The sequence below is a fragment of the Styela clava genome, chromosome 14 (assembly GCF_964204865.1).
Source record: "Styela clava chromosome 14, kaStyClav1.hap1.2, whole genome shotgun sequence".
Classification (NCBI taxonomy): Eukaryota; Metazoa; Chordata; class Ascidiacea; order Stolidobranchia; family Styelidae; genus Styela; species Styela clava.
Window position 1 is genome coordinate 12,210,838 of NC_135263.1, and position 20,902 is coordinate 12,231,739.

Here is a 20,902-nt window from a genome sequence, read left to right on the forward strand (position 1 = left end):
CATTAAAAAAAGTGCACAATTACTGCACCAGGTCCCAAAGAAACAAGGTTTTCTTTACTCCACAAGTGTTCACTGAGGTGGACAAAACATCTTTGAAGTATATGGGTGTACAGGTCTGGGGCAATGTACCACCTGAAACTAAAAATAAGTTCTGTGCATGTTTTCAGTAAGAAACTGAACCCTTTTGCGTATAGATATTTGAACCGAAATAAATCTTTTTATCTGAGTCAGGTTTATGTATTTTAACCGACTAAATTTAAAAGCCATTAAAGTGGAATTCAAGCGCTTTAAAAGTGGCCATTTTGTGTTGAACTACTTTCTTAGATCAAGAAATGTCGAGAGGGCAAAATGCGAAACGTGTGAACACGACTCCACAATTGATTCGTTGTGTTTCACGGGGAGTTCATTGTAGAAACAGTAATAAATCCCGCTCTTCTGTAACCTCTAGCTTCTGGCCTACACAGTTTGAATGTTTTCGCCGCTGGAGAGTAGATTCCCATTTCTTTTTTTTCTTCCTCATTTGTTTGCGATATCCTCCTTCTTGGGTTCTGGAATCTGGAATATTGCTATCGACTTTCAGCGGACTTTGACTTCGCTGTATACTAGCGTTTTCTGGATACTTCTTACCAAAAAAATGCATGGTTTCCTTATACGTATTATTCCTTATACATTTACAATAAAACTGTGTTGTAATTTTTGATCAATTGACTACAAAAATCTCGTGATTCTTTAAGAAATGGAAGCAACTATCCAGCGGTTACGTAAACCACCATACGGCGGCGAGGTGAAAAGATATCCTCTCGCACGTACCGTAATTATCCCCCGCGGGATTCGCACCTGCGGGCCAACGCGGAGTTATCATTTCTGGTTTATGAAATGCAATTTTTTGTCTTTCTTGATTATGTTTGTCCATTATTTACTTTCGGTTTGTGATAAAATAAACTACTGACTGATTGCAAAGATATCTACAACGCTCACCTTCTCACCTCTTGTACACGTGTTTACGGTCGAACCTCTGACCCAAATATTTGAGAAACAGAAACACCGATTCTGATATGTTTAAGTTAAATGGACTCAAAGCTCCTTCGACTTGAAATTATCGTAATTCTGCGCTGTTCAAGTGTATCATGAGGCCTCAATGGGTTAATTACGAGATGTTCCTCCCTCTACTACATGTGGATTCGCTGGTTCTACATGGTTGTTAGTATCGACTTTTGTCGGGGTCAACTCAATATTCAGAATTTTCTCGGAAGTTCATTTGTTCATCTCGCAATTGAACTCACCTGGTTTTCCAGGCATTTCTTTTGTATGTTTTGTTTGTTTCATTCAGTATCTTGTTTTAACAATGTCAAAATTAATAGTATTTGTATTTTTGCTTTATATTGATTCTTGCAATTTTGGTCGGACCTTTGTGACGCCTATTCCGAACCACGTCTCAAGCATGACATACATGCCACTGCCAGCCTGCCACGAAGAACCGGATATAAAGATAGAGACGTTATCGGCAGTTTTGGTTTGTTTTTTGGGCTTTTGTCCGTTCTCAACTTGTTTGTGCTTATGTTTATTCAAACCTTTCACTACCGGTATTACATTTTTCATGCATTCAAGACGGTTTTCTCGCTCTTGTAGTCTTGTCACATTAGCCTACACCCCGGCTCTGTATACGCAGATCCCAAGAATCCAGAGTTCACATTTAAAAAGAATAAAAACTTTGTGAAAACAAATAATACAATATCCTACAACTATGAGGATTAGAGGATCTAACGTTGTCAAAGTCGTTATTGTATGTGTTTGCTTTTTTGCTGTTTATCATCTTTATTGGGATGAAATATCGCAGGTGAGTTTTTTCTACTATTCATTTTTATTTTCAAAGGTGAGTCTGTAAGTACTTAAGCATGAGTATTCTGCCATAACTCACCCTTTTCTTCCTACAAACCAGCACAGCCAGGAGTCTAAAATGAATTTTAAACCTACAACAATTGCAGAATTAACTACTTCCTTGTTATTTGTGTTACACTTAACTTATATATTATGTTATTATTTTAAACAACTCCCAAGCCGACTGAAAATCGAACTCCTTACTCAAATCGTCCAATGCCACCTTGTTATCTAAAAGGTCTGTGGGCTGAAAGTCCCTGCCGGCTGTAACGTTTGAATGCATAAGGTTGATGGTGGATGTGAATCATCTATAAACATTTTATAATACAGTAGTAGTTTGTCTCGTTCGTTATGTCCTGCTTCATAAATTTTTCATTTTTATTCAGATGTCAAAATCAAGAAGTGGACTGTTACCAGATAGCCTTTTGGACTCAAATCAGGGTAGAAAAAGTAAATTTGGTGATGAAATCAATTTTCCTCATATTCCTGGAATGGAAGTTGACGTTAAACACGGCGGAGTAAAAACATTTGAAAAAGATATTCAACAGCAAATAGTGCCTATTGCAAAAGATCCAGAGGATCGCAAAAAAGTGGACGTTTCACATCTAAGACCTACACTCAATTGGCGAGTGCCTGGAAATTATGAATTAGAATTGCCAACTCATAGGGGACCAGGGGAATATGGTGTGGCTGTTAGTCACACAAGTGAAGAAAAAGATGCTGTTGATGCAGCTATTAAAGAATTTGGTTTCAATATGGTCAACAGTGACAAAATATCAATGGACAGATATCCTAAAGATCTAAGGCATCAAGAGTGAGTACTATTACTACTAATACAATTATAAGCTTACACAGCTGCGTCAATAATCATATAAGTAAAATGAGTTTACTTGATATATGATCTTTTTTTAAAATCAACTTTTATATACTGGATATGACCATTTTTTCTCGAAAAGGATATTATTACTGTATTATATTATATCACTTACAAATTTCCTTCAAACAGAAAACTATATGGTTATCAACTTGGACATATTCTGATAATAATGACTTACGGTAACTTTCATGCAAATTCCACCTCCTGATATTTCAATGGTCCATCTTAACTTTGCTCAAAGAATTTACTTCTGGTGTGTAACAAATTCTCCCATGTCCACATATCCTACCTATTTTAATATGTCCCGTTTGAGAATATGACAACCCATGGACCTGAAATCTCTATTTTGGGGTGCTGTTACCACAATCATTCATAAGCGGCATGGGGGATTGTTTTGGAGTTATAAATAGAAAAAAAGAAACACAAACTTGATAATATTTTCTTTTTTGTTGCAGATGTAAACATTGGAATTATGCACCAGCAAAAGATTTGCCGACAGTCAGTGTCGTAATTGTATTTCATAATGAAGGTTGGTCAACACTTATGAGAACAATTCATTCTGTGGTGAATTTTACTCCTAAAGAATTACTAGCTGAAGTTGTGATGATTGATGATCGCAGCAATAAAGGTGAGAATTGATAGGGGGTGAACAAAATTGAATAACGGGATGAGTGATTTATTTGAGTGGAAAAAGTAAAAATGAGATATATTTTGAATTATATTGTTCTCAAATGTGCAGCAGGAAGCAGATGCAAGAGAAATATTTTTACAACATTTTATTTATCAATTTGGAATCAGAGAAAAGCCACATGCGAGACCAAACTCCAGGTCATTGAAAATGACTCCTGGCTAACGAATATTTGAACCTTGGTCGCAGAATCCTTGTAATCCCACAATCAACATCATTTCAGTTATTACATGTTCACAGTTTCGAAAATAATTCAATTGAATGAAATTATTTTATTATTAAAAGACTCATCAGAAATGAGATGTAAACATTGATATTTAAATGTCAATGTGCCTTGTCTTGTAAAGGAGTCTGTATACTGTCAAACCTAGATGCAGACATTGTTTTGGAATTCCTGACAGGTTCAATACCTAATAAAAAACTTTGATAGTTTGACTATACCATATCTTTGCCCATAACCAATTGCATTTGCCCAATTCTTCAACTCCTATTTTTAGAACACCTTAAGAAAAGACTTGAAGATTACATTCAGAGGTGGGATGGTCTTGTCAAACTATTCAGAAATGAAAGAAGAGAAGGTTTGATTCGTGCAAGAAGTATAGGAGCCAAAAAAGCATCGGCTGGCAAAGTTTTAGTTTATCTTGATGCACACTGTGAATGTGGGTATAATTGGTTACCACCACTCATTACTCCTATAGCAATGAACAGGTAGGTGATCGCGGTTTTCTAGTCTATCAGAATGTCAATGTTTACAGTAAAATTGCTTTATTTTTAAATTACTCCATGCGAAATTTTTTTGGACATCTGAATCAATATCACTCCCAATGTCCAATATGTCATTGATATTTTAAAACAACTATATCACTTTGTATTTCAACACCTCTTTCACAATTGAAGCACACAAATGTTAAAATGGGATTAATTTTAGAAAATATTTATAAACAAGTACTCTCTTTGAAATTTGATTGCAGTAATTTTTGACACACTTATTTGAATTGAATTTATTTTGAGCATGCGCGATGAATTAAATTGGAAATATGTATGCTTAGAACCTCTCAAATCTGAGAAACTAGCTATGTTCAACCTCATTGAACTCAAATATGTATTGCATCAAGTGTAAAAACTTCAGGATTTCTGCCACATACAGAAATGACAAATGAGATTTGCCATGCTTTACTATTATTCTAGCCCACTTTATAGTGCATACTGGTAATTATATATGCTTCATTAATTTTGATATTCCAAGTATTCATGGCTGACTGTTCTCATGCATTTTGCAATTTTGGTTTCACTTTTAGTTTACAACATCCATCGTGAATATTTTCAAAAGAATGTTTCATATGCGCTGATTATTTGGTTTCTCCGGGACTAACTACTTATCCTTCTTCTATATTTTTGTGCTGGTAGATCCGTAGGCATATAATGCAAAAAAGCCATAGCAAGAGTGAAGATAACTATTGTAGGCGATTTGTTGGTGTGCAGCATGACTCCCAGAACATTTCATATGAATGAGTATAGAGATAATACAGCAGGGTAGCCCCAAAAAAACACGACGCATCATTTTTTTTTAAATTCATTGGAACTCTGTTTTGTTTTGAGTCACCTTATACGATTAAATCAATGTCCATTACATTTAACATTTTGTGTTGTCTTTTAGAATGGTTACAACTGTACCTCTCATTGATGTAATTAGCGGGAGAGACTACACCTTCACTGGTCAAGCTGGTGGTAACTTGGATGGTTTTGCCAGAGGTGCATGGGACTGGAGTATGTTGTGGAAACGCACACCAATCACAAAAGAAGAAATTAAAAGGAGGGAACACAAAACTGATCCCTACAGGTGAGGTTTTGTTTTATTTAGCAATTTAATCAAGGTTTTAGGCACATGGAAATTGGGTATACTGGATCGACCATTTCTTCAGAACAGAAAATAATCAGCAACTGGCTTCTTGAATAACCCATGATTATTTTCTGCATATTTAAAAGTGTAAACTTGCAAGGACACTGCTTTTCTGTATATATTATTTTTGGAATATTTCTCTCTGAAAATGACAGTAATGCATGCCATCAAGTCTTTTCGAATATCCTGCTTAGGAATGATTCGGGTGACCTCTGATATTCTATCATAAAATTGTGCGAATAAAATTTCATTACCACTTCGTTCTTGAAGGAAAATAAAGCCTGTGCCCTAACTGTGAGACAGTAATTTTATGGGATGTGATTCACGAATTAAACAAAACATGATTATCTTATATGATTGTCCCGCTGCAGCATAGTTATTACCGTAAAACCTATGGCCTGGCCGATTGCGAACCTGTGCATTTGGTGTTACTAACAAAAATCTACAGCTTTATTTGAATAATTTTTAATACGAAACTGAAATGTGAAAATCATGATAAATAGATTTCAGCCATGCTCATTTGTGGGAAAAGTAAAATGTACCGTTGGTTTTTATAATTTGGCACCTACCAACACTGCTCTTGTCATGTAGTCTTTGGCAAAGATTGTGATGGTGGGTTCGGTCTGCAGTTTACACACCATTTAGTTACTGGAGTAAATTTTTTGGGAGGTCTTCCGCTTACATTCCCTCTGTTTGGTGTGTGCCACATCAAACAAGTTTTTCTTCCTGCAGCAACTGCACCCGCGATCACTTTGTTATATCTTGTCAATTCACTGTTCAATGACCATAACAACGCGTCTCTCTGGTGAGCTGGAGATTTGGCAACTTGTTGCTTTAAATTCAATGGAACAGAAAGTTTTACAGAATTGGCATCGGCTGCCCCTAATGAAAGCGTCCTTCCTACTTGGTTTTGTAATTCCCTTGGATATTGTTCACTTTCGCCACTGCTGTCCCCAAAAATAATGTTGTTTCCTACTTTGTACAATGCATTGAAGGCGCTTGGACATAAAACTTCATTGTTAAATCCCAGCATCTTTGATACTGCTTGAAGTACTCTTTCGTGGTCACTGAGCGGACCTTCTTCGAGTGTGTATGGTAAAAGCTGCAATAAATAATAGAAATATATAAGATAGGCTAGATATTGCGAAGCTGATCAGTATCATTATGGCAAATTGGACTACTAGTTAGTTGTTCAGGGATATCTAAAATGGAAACAAATGTATGAACCAATTGGGAATTGATTATATGCAATATTTTGAATTCTTGCTTATAGGAGTAATTTAACAACATTTATCAAAATTAGCATTTTGAACAATGGTAGTCTTACAGATACAGTGACTGAAAAAGCTTTCACTTAATCTCTAAATACAATTTAATCACTATCTGAAATATATTCCATTATTAAGAATGTTTTTGGATATAGATAATTAGGTTTTAGCCTCTTTCTTTGCAGATTTTTGAGTATTGTGAAAAAGGTTTAAATTCGATCATTGCAAAGCTTGAAAATGGTATTCATTTTCAACAATAACTGTTAATATCATTTGGAAATAAGCCCTTACCTGTAACTTATATATTCCTGCATCTTTGTCAAACAATAATCTCAATGAAGTCCCGCAACGAACCAAATCACTATCAGTTATTTCACTCGGTTCGACAATTATTAGTTTATCTTTACTTCCATCTGGTGTTGGCACTGATTTCACACAGACATGATCCTGAAATCTCTAAAAAATTCAATTAAATAGTTGGTTATTGGCTATTAGCATTTTGTTGTAATTAGAAAATAAACTCTTAATTCAGAGGAATTCAATTTTGTCTCTGGCTGCAGCTCTGATACCAGCTTACCATGTCAGTTGAAAACTATTATATCAGTAATCGCTAAACTTTATGGTAAAGCCTCTGTTTAAAATTCATTCATGGAATGGAGAATTTGCAAGGGGCTATGTAAATGTGTAGTCTGTATTATGGCATCAAAATATGTGTTGTATGTATGCATACCTGTAGTATTCCGATTTCCAACTTGTTTTGGGCATAGGTACGTTTTCTACTAGATCCGCCATCGGTTGACAAATCGTGGAATTTCCATCCTCTCCCGGGCCCAAGTTTTCTTTTACGTCGTTTTCCATTTTTCGGTATACCGCTAGGTGTTTCGGGTGACGTGGTCGAGCCCGCCGTTGAATAAACTGGCGTGGCGGATCCCAACCCACTATCTGGTGACGTCTCCCGGATTTCGACAACGTCTCGTAAATCCAAATACTGAGGGCGGTCAGTCGTTGGTAGTCGCCAACGAGTTGCATCTAAATTTGAAGACGTACTTCCAGAATCGCTTGGTGTTGTTGGCGTCAAGACTGTTCGACGAAACACCCGGTCTCTTTCCACGATTTCGACATCTGGGCTTCGAGAGGATGACGCACCGCCAGTGCGAACGACACCCGTAGTTCTAAGGTTACCAGAATATACAAATACTTCTTCATCCGAAGGCGTTCTGCCAGAAATACCACCTTCTTTAGTTAAACAAGACGCACTCGTCGGGGTTAAACTTTGAGTTATCGCTGTAATTGCATTTCTAATAGCTTGATCGTTCATTTCAGCTGTAGGTGTTTTCGTGATGACGGATTTGTTATTTGTTAAGTCGAAAGGCTTATCAAATGTTGCGTAATACGCCGCCATATCAGTCTTGAACTTAAAGCGGGATTTGTGTATGTTCTCGGTGACGTAATCGTACGCTTTTAATTTTTCAGACTCACGTATGCTGTTGTCACGATTCGACTTCATGCTTAAATCTGTAGGTTGGCATTGAGGACTTCCCGTGTCCCCGGCCATAATTATTTACTATTCTATTATAACTGCAGAAAAAAAATATTTAAATAATTACTTCTATGTGGCCGACTTATTTTATATCCTGATTACGTTTAATAAGTTAGCATCCAATTTAATATCAAAGATGTTAGGTTTCCCATTTGACTTAACATACAAGCATAAACAGTATTGTCCGTATATTAAAGGAATGACACGGCGATTACCAACTTGTGCCCACCTCCAGATATTTATGAATTGAGAATTGTCTTCAATGAATTCGTAATCGATGACTCATCGGCCTGTTGGGATTCTTTCATTCAACCATATTAGTAAAATTTTTGTCCTTACCAGTAGTTACAATCAAGCAAGCTTGGCCGCCAATTGAGGCAAGATTCATTCGCGATCCGTTTGTAAACACTTCCAAATTTGGCGGGTGGGACGCATTCGATTGATTAAGTGCAAATAGTAAAAGGATGTACACCCTGGATGATAACGTTCAAGCCAAATAATCGCGTTATTCTGTTTTCTTAATTCCGATAATCTTCATTTGATTTTATCTTATCCACTATAGACAAAATTGTAGTTCTTGTTTTTTCAAATATGACAACTAATCTATTTTATGAGGCCGCATCGGGTTGAACGTTCATCAACATACAATCGATTAAACACTCGACATTGTTAATTAAGGCTTACGGGCGACGAAATGACCTTATCACGTGATCGATCACCTTCGATCTGTTCAAATCATCGACCTTATATGGTAATATAGGTTGTCAGATAGGTAATACGATGACTGATCACTCGACGACAGAATTTTTGCTGCCCTTGATACTCCCGGAATAGGTTTCCATCAGCAAATATATGCTTGAAACCAATTGTTTTAAATAATATATACCGTTGTCATTTAATTTATAAAACGCCAGAATTAGATAACCTGCGAGTGCGACCATCACAATAATGTTGCTCAGAACGTGGTACGTAACCAGCTAGAGTTAATCGACGTAACTAAACTGAGCGATGTACAATACCTAAGTGTCAGCACAAGAAACAAAACCGAATTGATTACCCCAGCATGAAACTCATACATATTATCGTGCTCTTTAATCATCGTGTTCTTGCTTGATAATTTTCGACTTTCTATTCTTTCTATCTCAGCTACATTAATCGTATTTATTCAAGTCATCAGCGCGCGTCTTCGTGGTTAAAAAAAAACTACAATAAATTTTCAAAGACATTTGGCTCAATCGTCACTTGTTTCGTTATTGTTGTTCATGACTTTACATTTACCAAAAAACAAATTCAAAAACTCTAGGATATCATTCTAACTGTCTAAATTTGGCATTCTTTTCTGAAGCAAGTCATTATAGATAAGCCAATCTGCCATAAAAGTCCGTTCCATATACGAATGTCGCCTGTACGAATAAGTCGCATTGACCCATATAAGGATTTAGGACTAGTCTTAAGCGGGAATGAATTTGTAAAAATTCAAAACTCACTTATTAGCTGAAGTTTTACTCAATTATCTCTCAAAAATTCTTATTTTTGGGAACAAAAATGATAAGTCCATAAACGACTTTTACAAATGCGTTCGTTTAATTATTCAAAACTTAATTTTTAGTCCATTTCAACATATCGTCAACAATTAGTATTTCTACTTCCAGCGGAAACAGCGTTATGGCTTAAAAGCGCCATATAAGGCGATAATTGGTTTTAAATTTTGACACAATTTTTGTAGCTTCCGCTGGCTGACCTGACCTATATGTTTCCATATATTGTCTACTGATGTATCACCATTAACGGTGACAAAAAACGTACTACCAGATATAATCGATTTTAAGCAAAACTGGCCCAATTGTAAAGTCCTTTTTATGCCAGTTTGTAGTGTATTTACCTTGAAAAGACGATTATATATATTGCTTGCAGTTGTATCTTGAGTGAATATTATTATACCACTTTTGTACATACTTTTTATGATACATGGTCTCAACTTTCTAGTACATATAGTTTGTTGAGCGTCAATACACTATTTTACGTCCTGACGACATAAAACTACTGCCAGGATTAGGTTGCTTTGACGATATGTACTAGTTGTTTCTGACTTTACTCTGTCGCTGTCAACTGCCAGCTCTTTTCTGTCATATCGATGAACACTTTCAACGACTTCATACATCTTTATTAGCCTACGACATTCATACGCTGTTGCCATGCGCTCGCAAAATTATTGTCAAAAGCTAATTCTTTTACTGCACACGCACTCATATGCTTGAAACGTCAATGCGCGGTGTTTGTGTGTGTGATAGAGAGTTGGAGGCACACAGTTTACACATTTCTGTAACGCTTGGTCAACGGCGCGTAGCATATAACAATGCCCATATATGGGAATTAATCGATGCTCGTTGAGTGGAGTACTAGACGAAACGCCCGATGTCGCTCTCAGATAAAGATATCTCATTGGTAAGAGATGTATTCCCTTCAATGTTATATGTATTGCCTTCTTTGGCGTATCGCTTGCTCTTCCGAATAAGTCTTGATTTGATTGAGTGAAACCCGCTATGATTATGTACAATACGATGCGCATTTTTGACTACTAATTATCCCAACTAGGGCTATTTTATTTATTATTTTTACCATAAAAATGCTACGAAAAAGATTACTTTTTAAGGCGGGTACATTTTCCTAAAAATCACACATACGCACAATTACGATATGGACAGGTTGTAAGCCATACATGCGGTATTTGGATTAAATGAGTTTCAAGACGATTATAATCACGGATTCGAAGATAAGTCATGGGCCACGTTAACGAAAATGAGAAATAAAATTAGTTTCAGTTTCGGGAGCGCTGTTGTAGTTCTGCAATGGTTCATCGAACTTGTATACGCACTTTATTTGTGTATTACTTGCTTGTTTAGATATAAATTGAAATTGTCTGTAAATTGATTCCTACCTTGAAATTCCCTACAGTCTGGCGTCGAACTTTCGTAAATCCGAAGTTGACGAAGACAATACCATGTCTGGTTTCAAGAAGCAACTCGCTTGCTGAGCACTTATTTGCGTAGTAAAATTATCTCCATATGGACCTTTCCCCGACCTTTGACCCCCGAAAAATTCTTCCTATAATTTATCGTTGCAAAATTTTCGGGGCTATTTTAAGAATACTTTTGCGAGTTGGCGCCTGTAAAATGAAGTATGTGTTTCAAACCATCATTATGATTCATCGCATACAACAATCTGTTTTTTAAAAGTACCGGTAAAGAATTTTAGCCTAGTCTATCACAACTATTTCTACACTAATTTTTTATTACTGCAATTTAATTAAAACTCCCAGGACGACCGAGTGACATTGGATTATCTGATTTATATTTAAGTTTCCGAAACACAACAGAAAACTAAAGAATGGAGTAAAAACGCGAAAACTAGGTAATGTTTACGACCACGCTTGAAAATCTGTCTGAGTGAGATAAGTGTCTGAGCGGATGCGAAAAGGGAACACTGTTACGTCACTTTTTGCATCTTGCTGATTGGTCAATGTCACGAAGTAAACAAGGTAGTAGATGCTCGGGGAAAGGTCCATTGCGCTGAAAATTGGTCCTGTTTTAATCTGCAAACGGCCGTGTTTGCTAGATTTACCCCACGCGTTTTCGTTCTGTCGACCGCCATGCAAGTTGCTGCTGTTATATTTCACATGCATTTTTATTATCACCAAATGCGATTTGAGATTCTCAGATCCTACCTCTAAACATAGAAAGTTGATACTCTATAATAGAATTTAATGCTCTTCACCTTTATGTCCATTTGGAACCTCTAATTGGGCCCCATCACGAGACCCCTTTAAAAACACCGCTAACATATTGTATGAAAGTAAAAAAATCAGTAGTGGATGCCGCAGGTTTTTTTTCACCTTTCAAACGTGATCTGCTAACATAAAATAAAAATCTCAATGCTCGACTACGACTGCATTATAAAAACGACATAGATCAGGCGTGCTACTCACAAAACGCATCCCGGCTATATTGTCACACTGCAAAACGTGCCACCAGACAATTTTATGCGCCCTCTTTTTTTCAAAAAAAGTGCATACATAAAGACAAAAATACTATATGTTCTTGTGTTTCATTATTCATCATTTTTATCAGATCACCTGCGATGGCGGGAGGTTTGTTCGCGATCGAGCGGGATTATTTCTTCGAAATCGGCCTTTATGATCCTGGTTTGGAAATCTGGGGTGGAGAAAATTTTGAACTTTCATACAAGGTAAGAATCGTCATACTGTATGAATAAATGTTTATTTGTCTCGTAATGATAAGGTTCATTGATGAGGTGAACGTATATTTTTTGATATGGGATGCATTCACAATGATTAAAATTCTTCTGCACCTAAATCTGAAACCAAATTTTTATATTACCTATGTTACGTTATAGTACGTTTTTATATTAAGTATGCAAGCCTAGGCGGGATGAGGGTTAAGAAATGCGATCAAACCGTTTACAGTTAACCCAGTGACGGGACTGTTTTTTTTTATTTATAATAAAGTCTGAAATGAATGTCGATATTTCCGACAGAAACTAATAAGGAGTTGAGATGACATTCCCTAGAGACGATTACAGTAGACCTTGCATACTACATTCTTTGTAATCACAATTTGGTCTCCCCGGAGTTTGGATTCGAAGTTTCCTCAGAACCCCTTTAAACCCTGTGTTGGGAACCGGAGTCGGAGTCAAAAGAATTTGTTAACCATAAGTCAGAACCGGAATTTAGTGTAGTCTTCAATCTACAATCTGGAACCCGACCACCTCGGTTGCAATTCTTTACTAACTTTGCGTTGATCACTCCGAAACCCGGAAACATAAAAGTTCTAAAATCATCTCGAATCGTTTTTTTTACAATACCAATGTAAATCCTATGTACAATAGGTTAAAACGACATGGGATATCTTTTAGCATCAGCGGTCATATCTTATACTTGCAATTTATTTTAGATATGGATGTGTGGCGGTGAAGTACTTTTTGTACCATGTTCAAGGGTGGGCCATATATACAGATTGCCTGGTTGGAGTGGGAACCCTCCTCCAGACTATGTTCCTTCAAATCCAAGTCTGAGGGTAAGCTTGTTTTTTTTTCTGATATTAGATTAGCTTTAAAATGTAACAAAACACGTTTAATTTACTGATATTTATAGGTAAATCGTATTATCTCCAGTTCGCCTAAGATTGAGGTTTTGGTCTAAGACGAATAAGCGCCAAATGAAATGAGTTACAAATACGGATGCCACTTATAGATTTACGAATCGAATTGATTCGAACCAGATTCACGCAATTCGGAAAAAGAGAGCGATTTACCGAAGAAAAACAAACACGCTTGTTCATCGTTGTTATCGGCGGCATTAAATCTGTCGAATGCGTTTATGCGGCACTCCAAATCACGAGACGGGACTGTGAATGAATTGTTCGTGATTGACTTTTACTGATCTGCCGTCATCCGTGTGGTGTAATTTCTTTCAAATTGCCAGTTCAGTATTCCACTGAATGGCCCAAGTTTCTATTATACGCTTATACACAAATTTAAATAGATCGTATCCTTGAAAATTCTTTCCAATTTTGATAATTATAATCTGCAACAGCAAACCTGCGCTGCGACTAAGTTATGGTACGCCCTGGCATGATTGGATGAAGAATCACCTACCGACTTGCAGAAAATATTTAATTTTGATTGAAATTTAATTTAAACTTCGTTCAGAGTGAAATATTTCGGGTATATTTGATTCGCGTATATAACTATTACTAAATAAGTTCATTATCCGGTCATGTTAATTGACAATAATGTTTTTCATCCTAAATATATATTTTATCCATTTTATTAGCATTTGCTGTGCCTCCACTTGAGTGGCGGTAAATGAAATGAAGGCAAACATGTGATGGAACATGTAAGTGTCTTCTTCCAGCTGTTACATTTTAAAAGAAATGTAATATTTGCTAAGCACGATATAAGCGAGGAATAAAACATTTCGCTTATTCCATAACGAACATGCAGGAATAGATAATACTTGTGGAATGGCAAATTGTGCTCTGTTTCACATTAACACGCGCCAGATTTCATACCAGACCAAGCATAATATGCGAATGTCGTCTTACTTTAGCTCCAACGATCGTGTTTGATCGAGATACAGCGTCGACCAATTATCGCTCGTCAGCTCCGCGTGTATTATGTACTTGGACTTTCTGAATTACGAAATCAAACGTAGTCCGAGATAATAATAAAGTCCCGAGTTTGGTAATAACGGTTTTAGTACTTAATATATAAGGGAATATTTTTTCGCAGTCGTAGTCAGTTGGTAGTTTATTTTAATCGAAATCAATTTAATTTAAATGAGTTAATTTTTTTGTTCTCAAGCATATTCCTTAAAGCAAATTTCATTTATTGTAAACCGGATGCAATTAAAATGGTGATCGCGTATTTATATTCAATAGAATGTGCCCAAAGCAAGGTGTTTCATACTCACTTAGGACTAGGAGTAATGGAGACTCCTCTCGGATCAGAGTTAGTTACGACGCTTAAGCAGTACAGTTCCATATCGTGGTTTTAAATTAATATTTTCGTGCTGTTCGTCCCCCACTGTTTTACTTTATCTGGGTATCTCTATTCGGTTATTACTATTTTTCCCATACTATTTTTCCCTAGCGTAGCCTAAGATAAGCATAATGAAAGATATCAGGAGAAAGACAGAACATTACAGTTATTTCCTTCCTATAAATGAGTGCCTGTATTCCCCTTTGCGTAAACAAGTTGTCGCCATTTTGTTTTTTGTTCTACGTTTAGAATTACATTCGTGTGGTGGAAACTTGGTGGGATGAATACAAGGAATATTTCTATGCAAGTCGACCAGAAACTATCAATATGCCGTATGGTGATATCTCTGAACAGGTAAATCCGCATAGAATATATCTATCTAACGGTTAGATTGTCAGCCACTCTTCAGAAATTCGTTTATTTCCATTCGAAATTTTCTTCCATGTTAGAAAATAACCGTAATTTGAAAAACAGATACAAAATCATACAACATCGAAACTGCAGGAAGTAGCATGGAAAAGATGTTTCTTAACATTAGCACGCTTAGAAATGTTCAATCAGTATTCAGTATGTTATATAGTCCAGGTCCATCACTTCAAGGCTTGGAGATACTTCCATTTCCGCGAAATTTGAATTGTCTTTTTCTTCACACGAAGTATTCTCCAGCGCTACAGCTTCGTGCATGTTGTTGTACACATCACTGACAACCACGGTCCTAATTGTTTTATTGTTTCGAAAATTCCATTCTTGGTAATCCTTGGAAACGGCCGTCGAGTGAATACATTCTGGCGAGGTATCATCGTCAACATATCCTTTCGTCATTTCAGTTCTTAACATTTATTTACACTAGTAATAAATCAGTTACCAATGTTATTATTAAAATAGATATCTAATTACGCAAATGTGGCGTACTTGACCACCTCAAGACAAATTCAAATGCAGCTTTACCGCTTTCGGTTGAGGCTTCGAGACAAATGAAAATTCAAAGATGTTTAGAAAGCGGCGTCGCGATGGGATATAAACGTGCTTTTAAGACCATGTGATTTTTTTCGCGCGCTTACATGTTGCACGTGTAGTGTAGTTAGTCTTGTCACTACAGTCGCACTACATTATACATAGCCACTGCAAAAAACCTGTTTCCCTGAGCGCTACCGCATTACAATTCTAATAACAGATGTTACACAAAACTAGACTCCAAAACTCTTATTTATACATAATCCGCCGCACCTAGCCTGCTACCCGGAAAAGTTATTTATTACTAAAGCAGCTAAACACCTACTGAGGTTTTTGCTTGAGTGGTAAGTTTTTTTAATTCCAATTAACTTTAAATTTAGAAATTCGAATTATTTCTAGGAAAGAAATCGGGAAATCGGAGTTTCATATGAAATAATTCTTGTAATTACATTAGTAATCAAAATATGAATAATATAAATAAAAAAATCTTCACTGCTCTACTTACTAACTTTTAGTAGTTCGCAAGGCAATTTCATTCTGGAGAAAATTCGAAATTTAAGAATTTTAAAAAATTGTATGCGAGCAATGTTTTTTGCTCCAAAATTTATATCCTAAACTTATATACTTATATATTTACAGGCAGAGTATTACGATAACCGGCTGTTCGAATCTTCGCTTGCTATTAGAGTAGTAGCAACGCCAATAACGATTACACATTTCACAAATAGCAGCGACTTTTCTTATTTATTTACGCAATATTATGCACTCTTTCTCCAATAAGCATTTCCTGTCGTATATTGCCTAACAATATACTTTTTCATATAATAGTTTAGATGGTAGGTTTTGGAATTTCGGTGCCATTTCCTCCATGTATGCCACATGCCTTCCGTTTCCGTCGCCCAATACAGCGTTGAAATTCTCTATTGTTTCATCAGCTCTTGGTCTCTCAAACGCTTCCTATAATGTCTCCTATAATTTGAAATGTGTCGCCTTAGAAATCGAAATGCTTATTTTCTATTCTCATCCTGCATTCTGCAGTGGCAATGGTAAACTATATTATGATTACAATACAACGTTGAATTTTCATTCAATAATGACAGTATCTCATCGTTTATCCCTATATATACACATCATACTGTATAACACAAATTCTACAATATTAAGTGTTCATAATATTTATTGAATAATGACACTTTCCTTGTTCTTTTAATAATCAGGTGAAATACAGACGAGATCACAACTGTAAGAGTTTTAAATGGTTTATCGAGAACATCGCCTACGATATTCCAGAACACTATCCATTACCAGCTAAAAACAAGGAATGGGGAGAGGTGAGACCACGTTTTGCATTTCGCACATTCGTTACCCGACCTAAATAAGCAAAGCTGCAGCTAATACTATCGACGCTACTATTTTTATAAGGGAAGTTGGACTGCCTGTTAAATATGTCCATCCAGAAAGTAGCACTATCAAGCGATGGTCGGTATTTTTACCCTTTTGTGCCGAATTTTTCAATCGATCGCCGGCATACGTCATATTACTATCTGCTTGTTTTGAAAATAATAACGACCGTGTATATAAATGCGATGGCATATTGGTAAGAGTGTTGGTTCATAGCCGATATATTTTGGGATTATACCCATCACGTCACTCGGGGTGTAATAAAATCAGTAGACAGTACCGAAAAGGAAAGATTTTGGTCCTCCAAAGTAGTAGTTCATTACATATCAGGGCCGCGTGTACACAAGGTCCTATTTGGAGGGAACAAGTGGTAACATTGTGAATACCATCCCATTAAACCTCATTCTCATTTCTCGTCGTTTCAGATTCGTGCGATCGGCACAAAAGAGTGTTTAGACAGTATGGGCCACAAAAACGGGGACGGTGCAGTCGAACACGGATACTGTCATCGTATGGGCGGAAATCAACTATTTCGACTCTCGGATGCAAATCAGTTGGCGCAATATGACCAATGTGTAACCAGTAAACGTGGAATGATTACTCTGGTGCACTGTGATACAACTGAGTATAAAGAATGGGATCACGACGAGGTTGGTTGGGACAAAACGTTTTTTATGGATTTAAAAGTTGAGAATAAATTAAGGGTCTACTTTAAATTATTATGTTAGGAGCACCTCTCCTTTTATCCCGTTTTGGAAACAAATTTCGGCTCTGAACAAGTCGTGAACAAGTACACTCACCGTGTTAGTTTTGTTGAGCTTGAAATAGTTTTCAGAACCCACCACGTCACGTGTTAGGCATTATTACCCATTCAACCCAAGTTTGCGCGGCACTAGATAATTTATGTATTATGCAGTCCGTCGTTGTAAATTTACTTTACTTGAATTTACTTTCGATGATCGACTTATCTGTTTTGACCGGGCAGGGTTCCGGGCCTCGAATAATTGATGTCTCCTTGACGCAAGAAAATTTCTTCCTATACTTCAGCAAGTTTTCGCGAGTTGGTGCCTGTAATTTGGTTTACATTTTAACATTATCGTTGTACCCCAAAATGGTCGAGCACCTGCCGAGTTATGTGAAATATACTTGGAACTTCAAAAACATTATTGAAAACTAACAAATAACACCTATAAGTGCTAAAATGAGTCAATGTTTGCAATCATGCCTGAAATGTATCTATTCTTAGCGGCTACTTAATTTTTATTCGTTACCAACTCATTGATTGGATAATGTTACCGAAAGAAACAAGAAGTCGATTATAACATTCTTATTATTATTTTATAATTATTTATTACTATTTTAATAGGAGAACAAAGCAATTCGTCACACGCCATCAGGAAAATGTTTGGATCGCGGTGAATTGGTACATACTGTGTTTTTGTCGCCTTGCAACGGTTCTAAGACTCAACAATGGGAAATTAACCAAGTCGGATCTTGATGACACATCCCCTGTGCCGGAATGAATGCCATCTTCGACTAAACATGAGTTATTTGTGTTAGCAACGGCCCATGCGTAGTCGAGTATGGATTGAAAATCGAGGCTTGTTTCAAAATCTAAAATATTTTGAAAATGCCCAGTGAAAACAGGAATTACCTTTTTTAGTTTATATGCACAACCGAATTTCCTTTTTGTCACTGTTTTAGTGCTTTTACAACGCAGTTTGGAGCTATCATAGACCATACATATTATTAGAAATAATGCTTTTGTGTTTCAGTGTGAATTTTTTTATTAATATTATTATTGAAAATATTTTAAACGGTTTTTCTTTTGCAGCTTCCGTAAATACTATTTTTAATATGTACAATTTTAAACTAATCGCGTTTGACGGCATTTGATTTGGAAGTTTGATCTAATGCCGTATTGAAAAGGGGTGTATTTAATGTTATCATACCCTCCATTATAACTAATAAACTAATTATCATACCGCAATTTCTGTCACAAATTCACTGGTATCTACGGAATTCACAGTTTCAGGAATGGTATTCGTTCGATACCAATATACACATTACCTATTGAGCTTCATCCTATTCACTTCCGATTTCCGGCAAAATTCTTTGTATTCTGCGAATCAGTACAATGGTGCTGTTACCATTACATCGTCGCGTGTAATCTGACCAGGCTCTTGAAAAGTGATTCATGGTGATTTACGAGTATTTCATATTGCTACCATATTTAATTGAGCGATGAAAATCGTGACGCATTGTTGAATTATCGGGGATATTTCTGACGTGCGTTCGGGGTTAGCGAGAATGGTGTGAAGTAAGCGAGTATGTACAAGTAAATAAATTCCTTTTGCCTATCATTGTGTTGTCTTTTTAGACAAACCCAGTCAAAACTATGTTTCTTGTAGCAGGTCCTTGTGTATGATTTTTAATGAGCATTATTCACCTAAAACTGATCATTTTAGTCTAGTAATCTATCTGTGATAAGTCTGAAATAACTATTTTTATTCTGTAGTCAAGTTTATTTATTTTTATTTTTTCAAACATGATAGAAACTAAGAAGCGCTTAGAACTATTTTTTGCTTTCTTCCAGCATATAATATCTGTACGACTTTGCACGAAAGTATAAATTTTTGGGGGCAATAGCAAAAGTGTTGTAGTTTAACTGGAGCTTCTGTGAGGACTGAGGAAGTTTATCCGGACCCTGGGCCACTTCTAAATCAAGCTCCGGGTTTTAGCACAATTTTTAAACCTTAGTTTCCAAATCCGATTCGGAGATTTTTAGCTGCCCGTACGCCGGCGGTTGATGTTAGCCAGCCTTATTCTTTTCAATCGAAAATTGGACACCAGATTGTAGTAAGTCTATAATTTCAATCCCAGGAAGTTAAACTTTTCGTTATCGAAACCATATCTACACTACATCATTCACCGAAAAAGATTATCAAGCGTCTGAACACGTTATACACTTGCGATATGCATCTCCGTCCTTTCTTGTTTATATATTATGATAGTTTTTATTCTTGTTCAAAGATTTATTTTCTATTCTCTTGTAGTCAAAAATGCATGACGCCTATTACTTTAATTTTTGAAGAGAGTGACATCTTAGAGTGTGACGTATGTATTTGAAGCTAATCGAGTTTACAATATACGGAACTTGTTTTAGGTAGTACGACAAGGTTCTCTTATAGGTTCTTTTATCTTCCTGGTCTACTAATAAAATATATATATTACCAAAAAAATTGTATTTTTATCTTTATTCTATATTTTTCATAAAGCTGTTTAGTAAAAGTGGTTGACACGAGTCTGAGAGGCTGGAAAAGACATTTTGCGGTAAAGTAATGCAGGGCGTTGATTTTTAAACACGTGAAAGGCTCTTTACAGACTCGCTCTGGTTACAAAGTACATTTAGCAGGTTTCCTCTTGTCTGCTAATTGTGAAAATCTTGCGTTTTATAAAAGAAAGACTTTTGATCTGTTATCTTGGTGATATCCTTGATTATTGTTAGAGCTATAGTTAAGGCTAGGTGACACAGCAAGTTTGAAATAGGATTTACACGGGTGAGAGTAAAGACGACCTGACATGGCTTAACCATGTTCTTTCTTCCGGTTACCGAGCCGTTTGTGAGAATAGTTGATTTACCAGTTCTTAATGCTTGGATGGTGGCGAAAAGCAACCGAACATGGGTTATTTAGCCATCCTGTGTCGACGAGCGGTTCAGTGTCCTCTCACACATAAATAATTCCTACGGAATTCGAACCCGCCAACCCACACAGGGGTAATTTAGCAGAGCGATGTCTGTTGTACTCCTCATTCACACACAGTACCATCCGCATCT

General features: G+C 36.4%; 2 protein-coding genes across 2 annotated transcripts; one reads left to right on the forward strand and one right to left on the reverse strand.

The window, feature by feature from the left end:
• Window positions 1–1,468: 1,468 nt before the first annotated feature.
• Window positions 1,469–20,306, forward strand: LOC120340349 (N-acetylgalactosaminyltransferase 7-like). Its single transcript, XM_039408589.2, has 11 exons — window positions 1,469–1,837; window positions 2,265–2,692; window positions 3,211–3,383; window positions 3,941–4,151; window positions 5,101–5,283; window positions 12,279–12,396; window positions 13,122–13,244; window positions 14,959–15,063; window positions 16,881–16,994; window positions 17,490–17,714; window positions 18,431–20,306. Exons 1-11 carry the CDS (start codon window positions 1,745–1,747, stop codon window positions 18,560–18,562), a joined length of 1,905 nt encoding a protein of 634 aa, XP_039264523.2. The 5' UTR covers window positions 1,469–1,744; the 3' UTR covers window positions 18,563–20,306.
• On the reverse strand, window positions 5,793–8,198 carry LOC120340350 (uncharacterized). The gene is made up of 3 exons (XM_039408590.2): window positions 7,342–8,198; window positions 6,903–7,067; window positions 5,793–6,445 (listed from the first exon to the last, which is right to left on the reverse strand). The coding sequence occupies exons 1-3, from the start codon at window positions 8,164–8,166 to the stop codon at window positions 5,927–5,929; spliced, it is 1,509 nt and encodes a 502-aa protein (XP_039264524.2). The 5' UTR covers window positions 8,167–8,198; the 3' UTR covers window positions 5,793–5,926.
• Window positions 20,307–20,902: the final 596 nt, after the last annotated feature.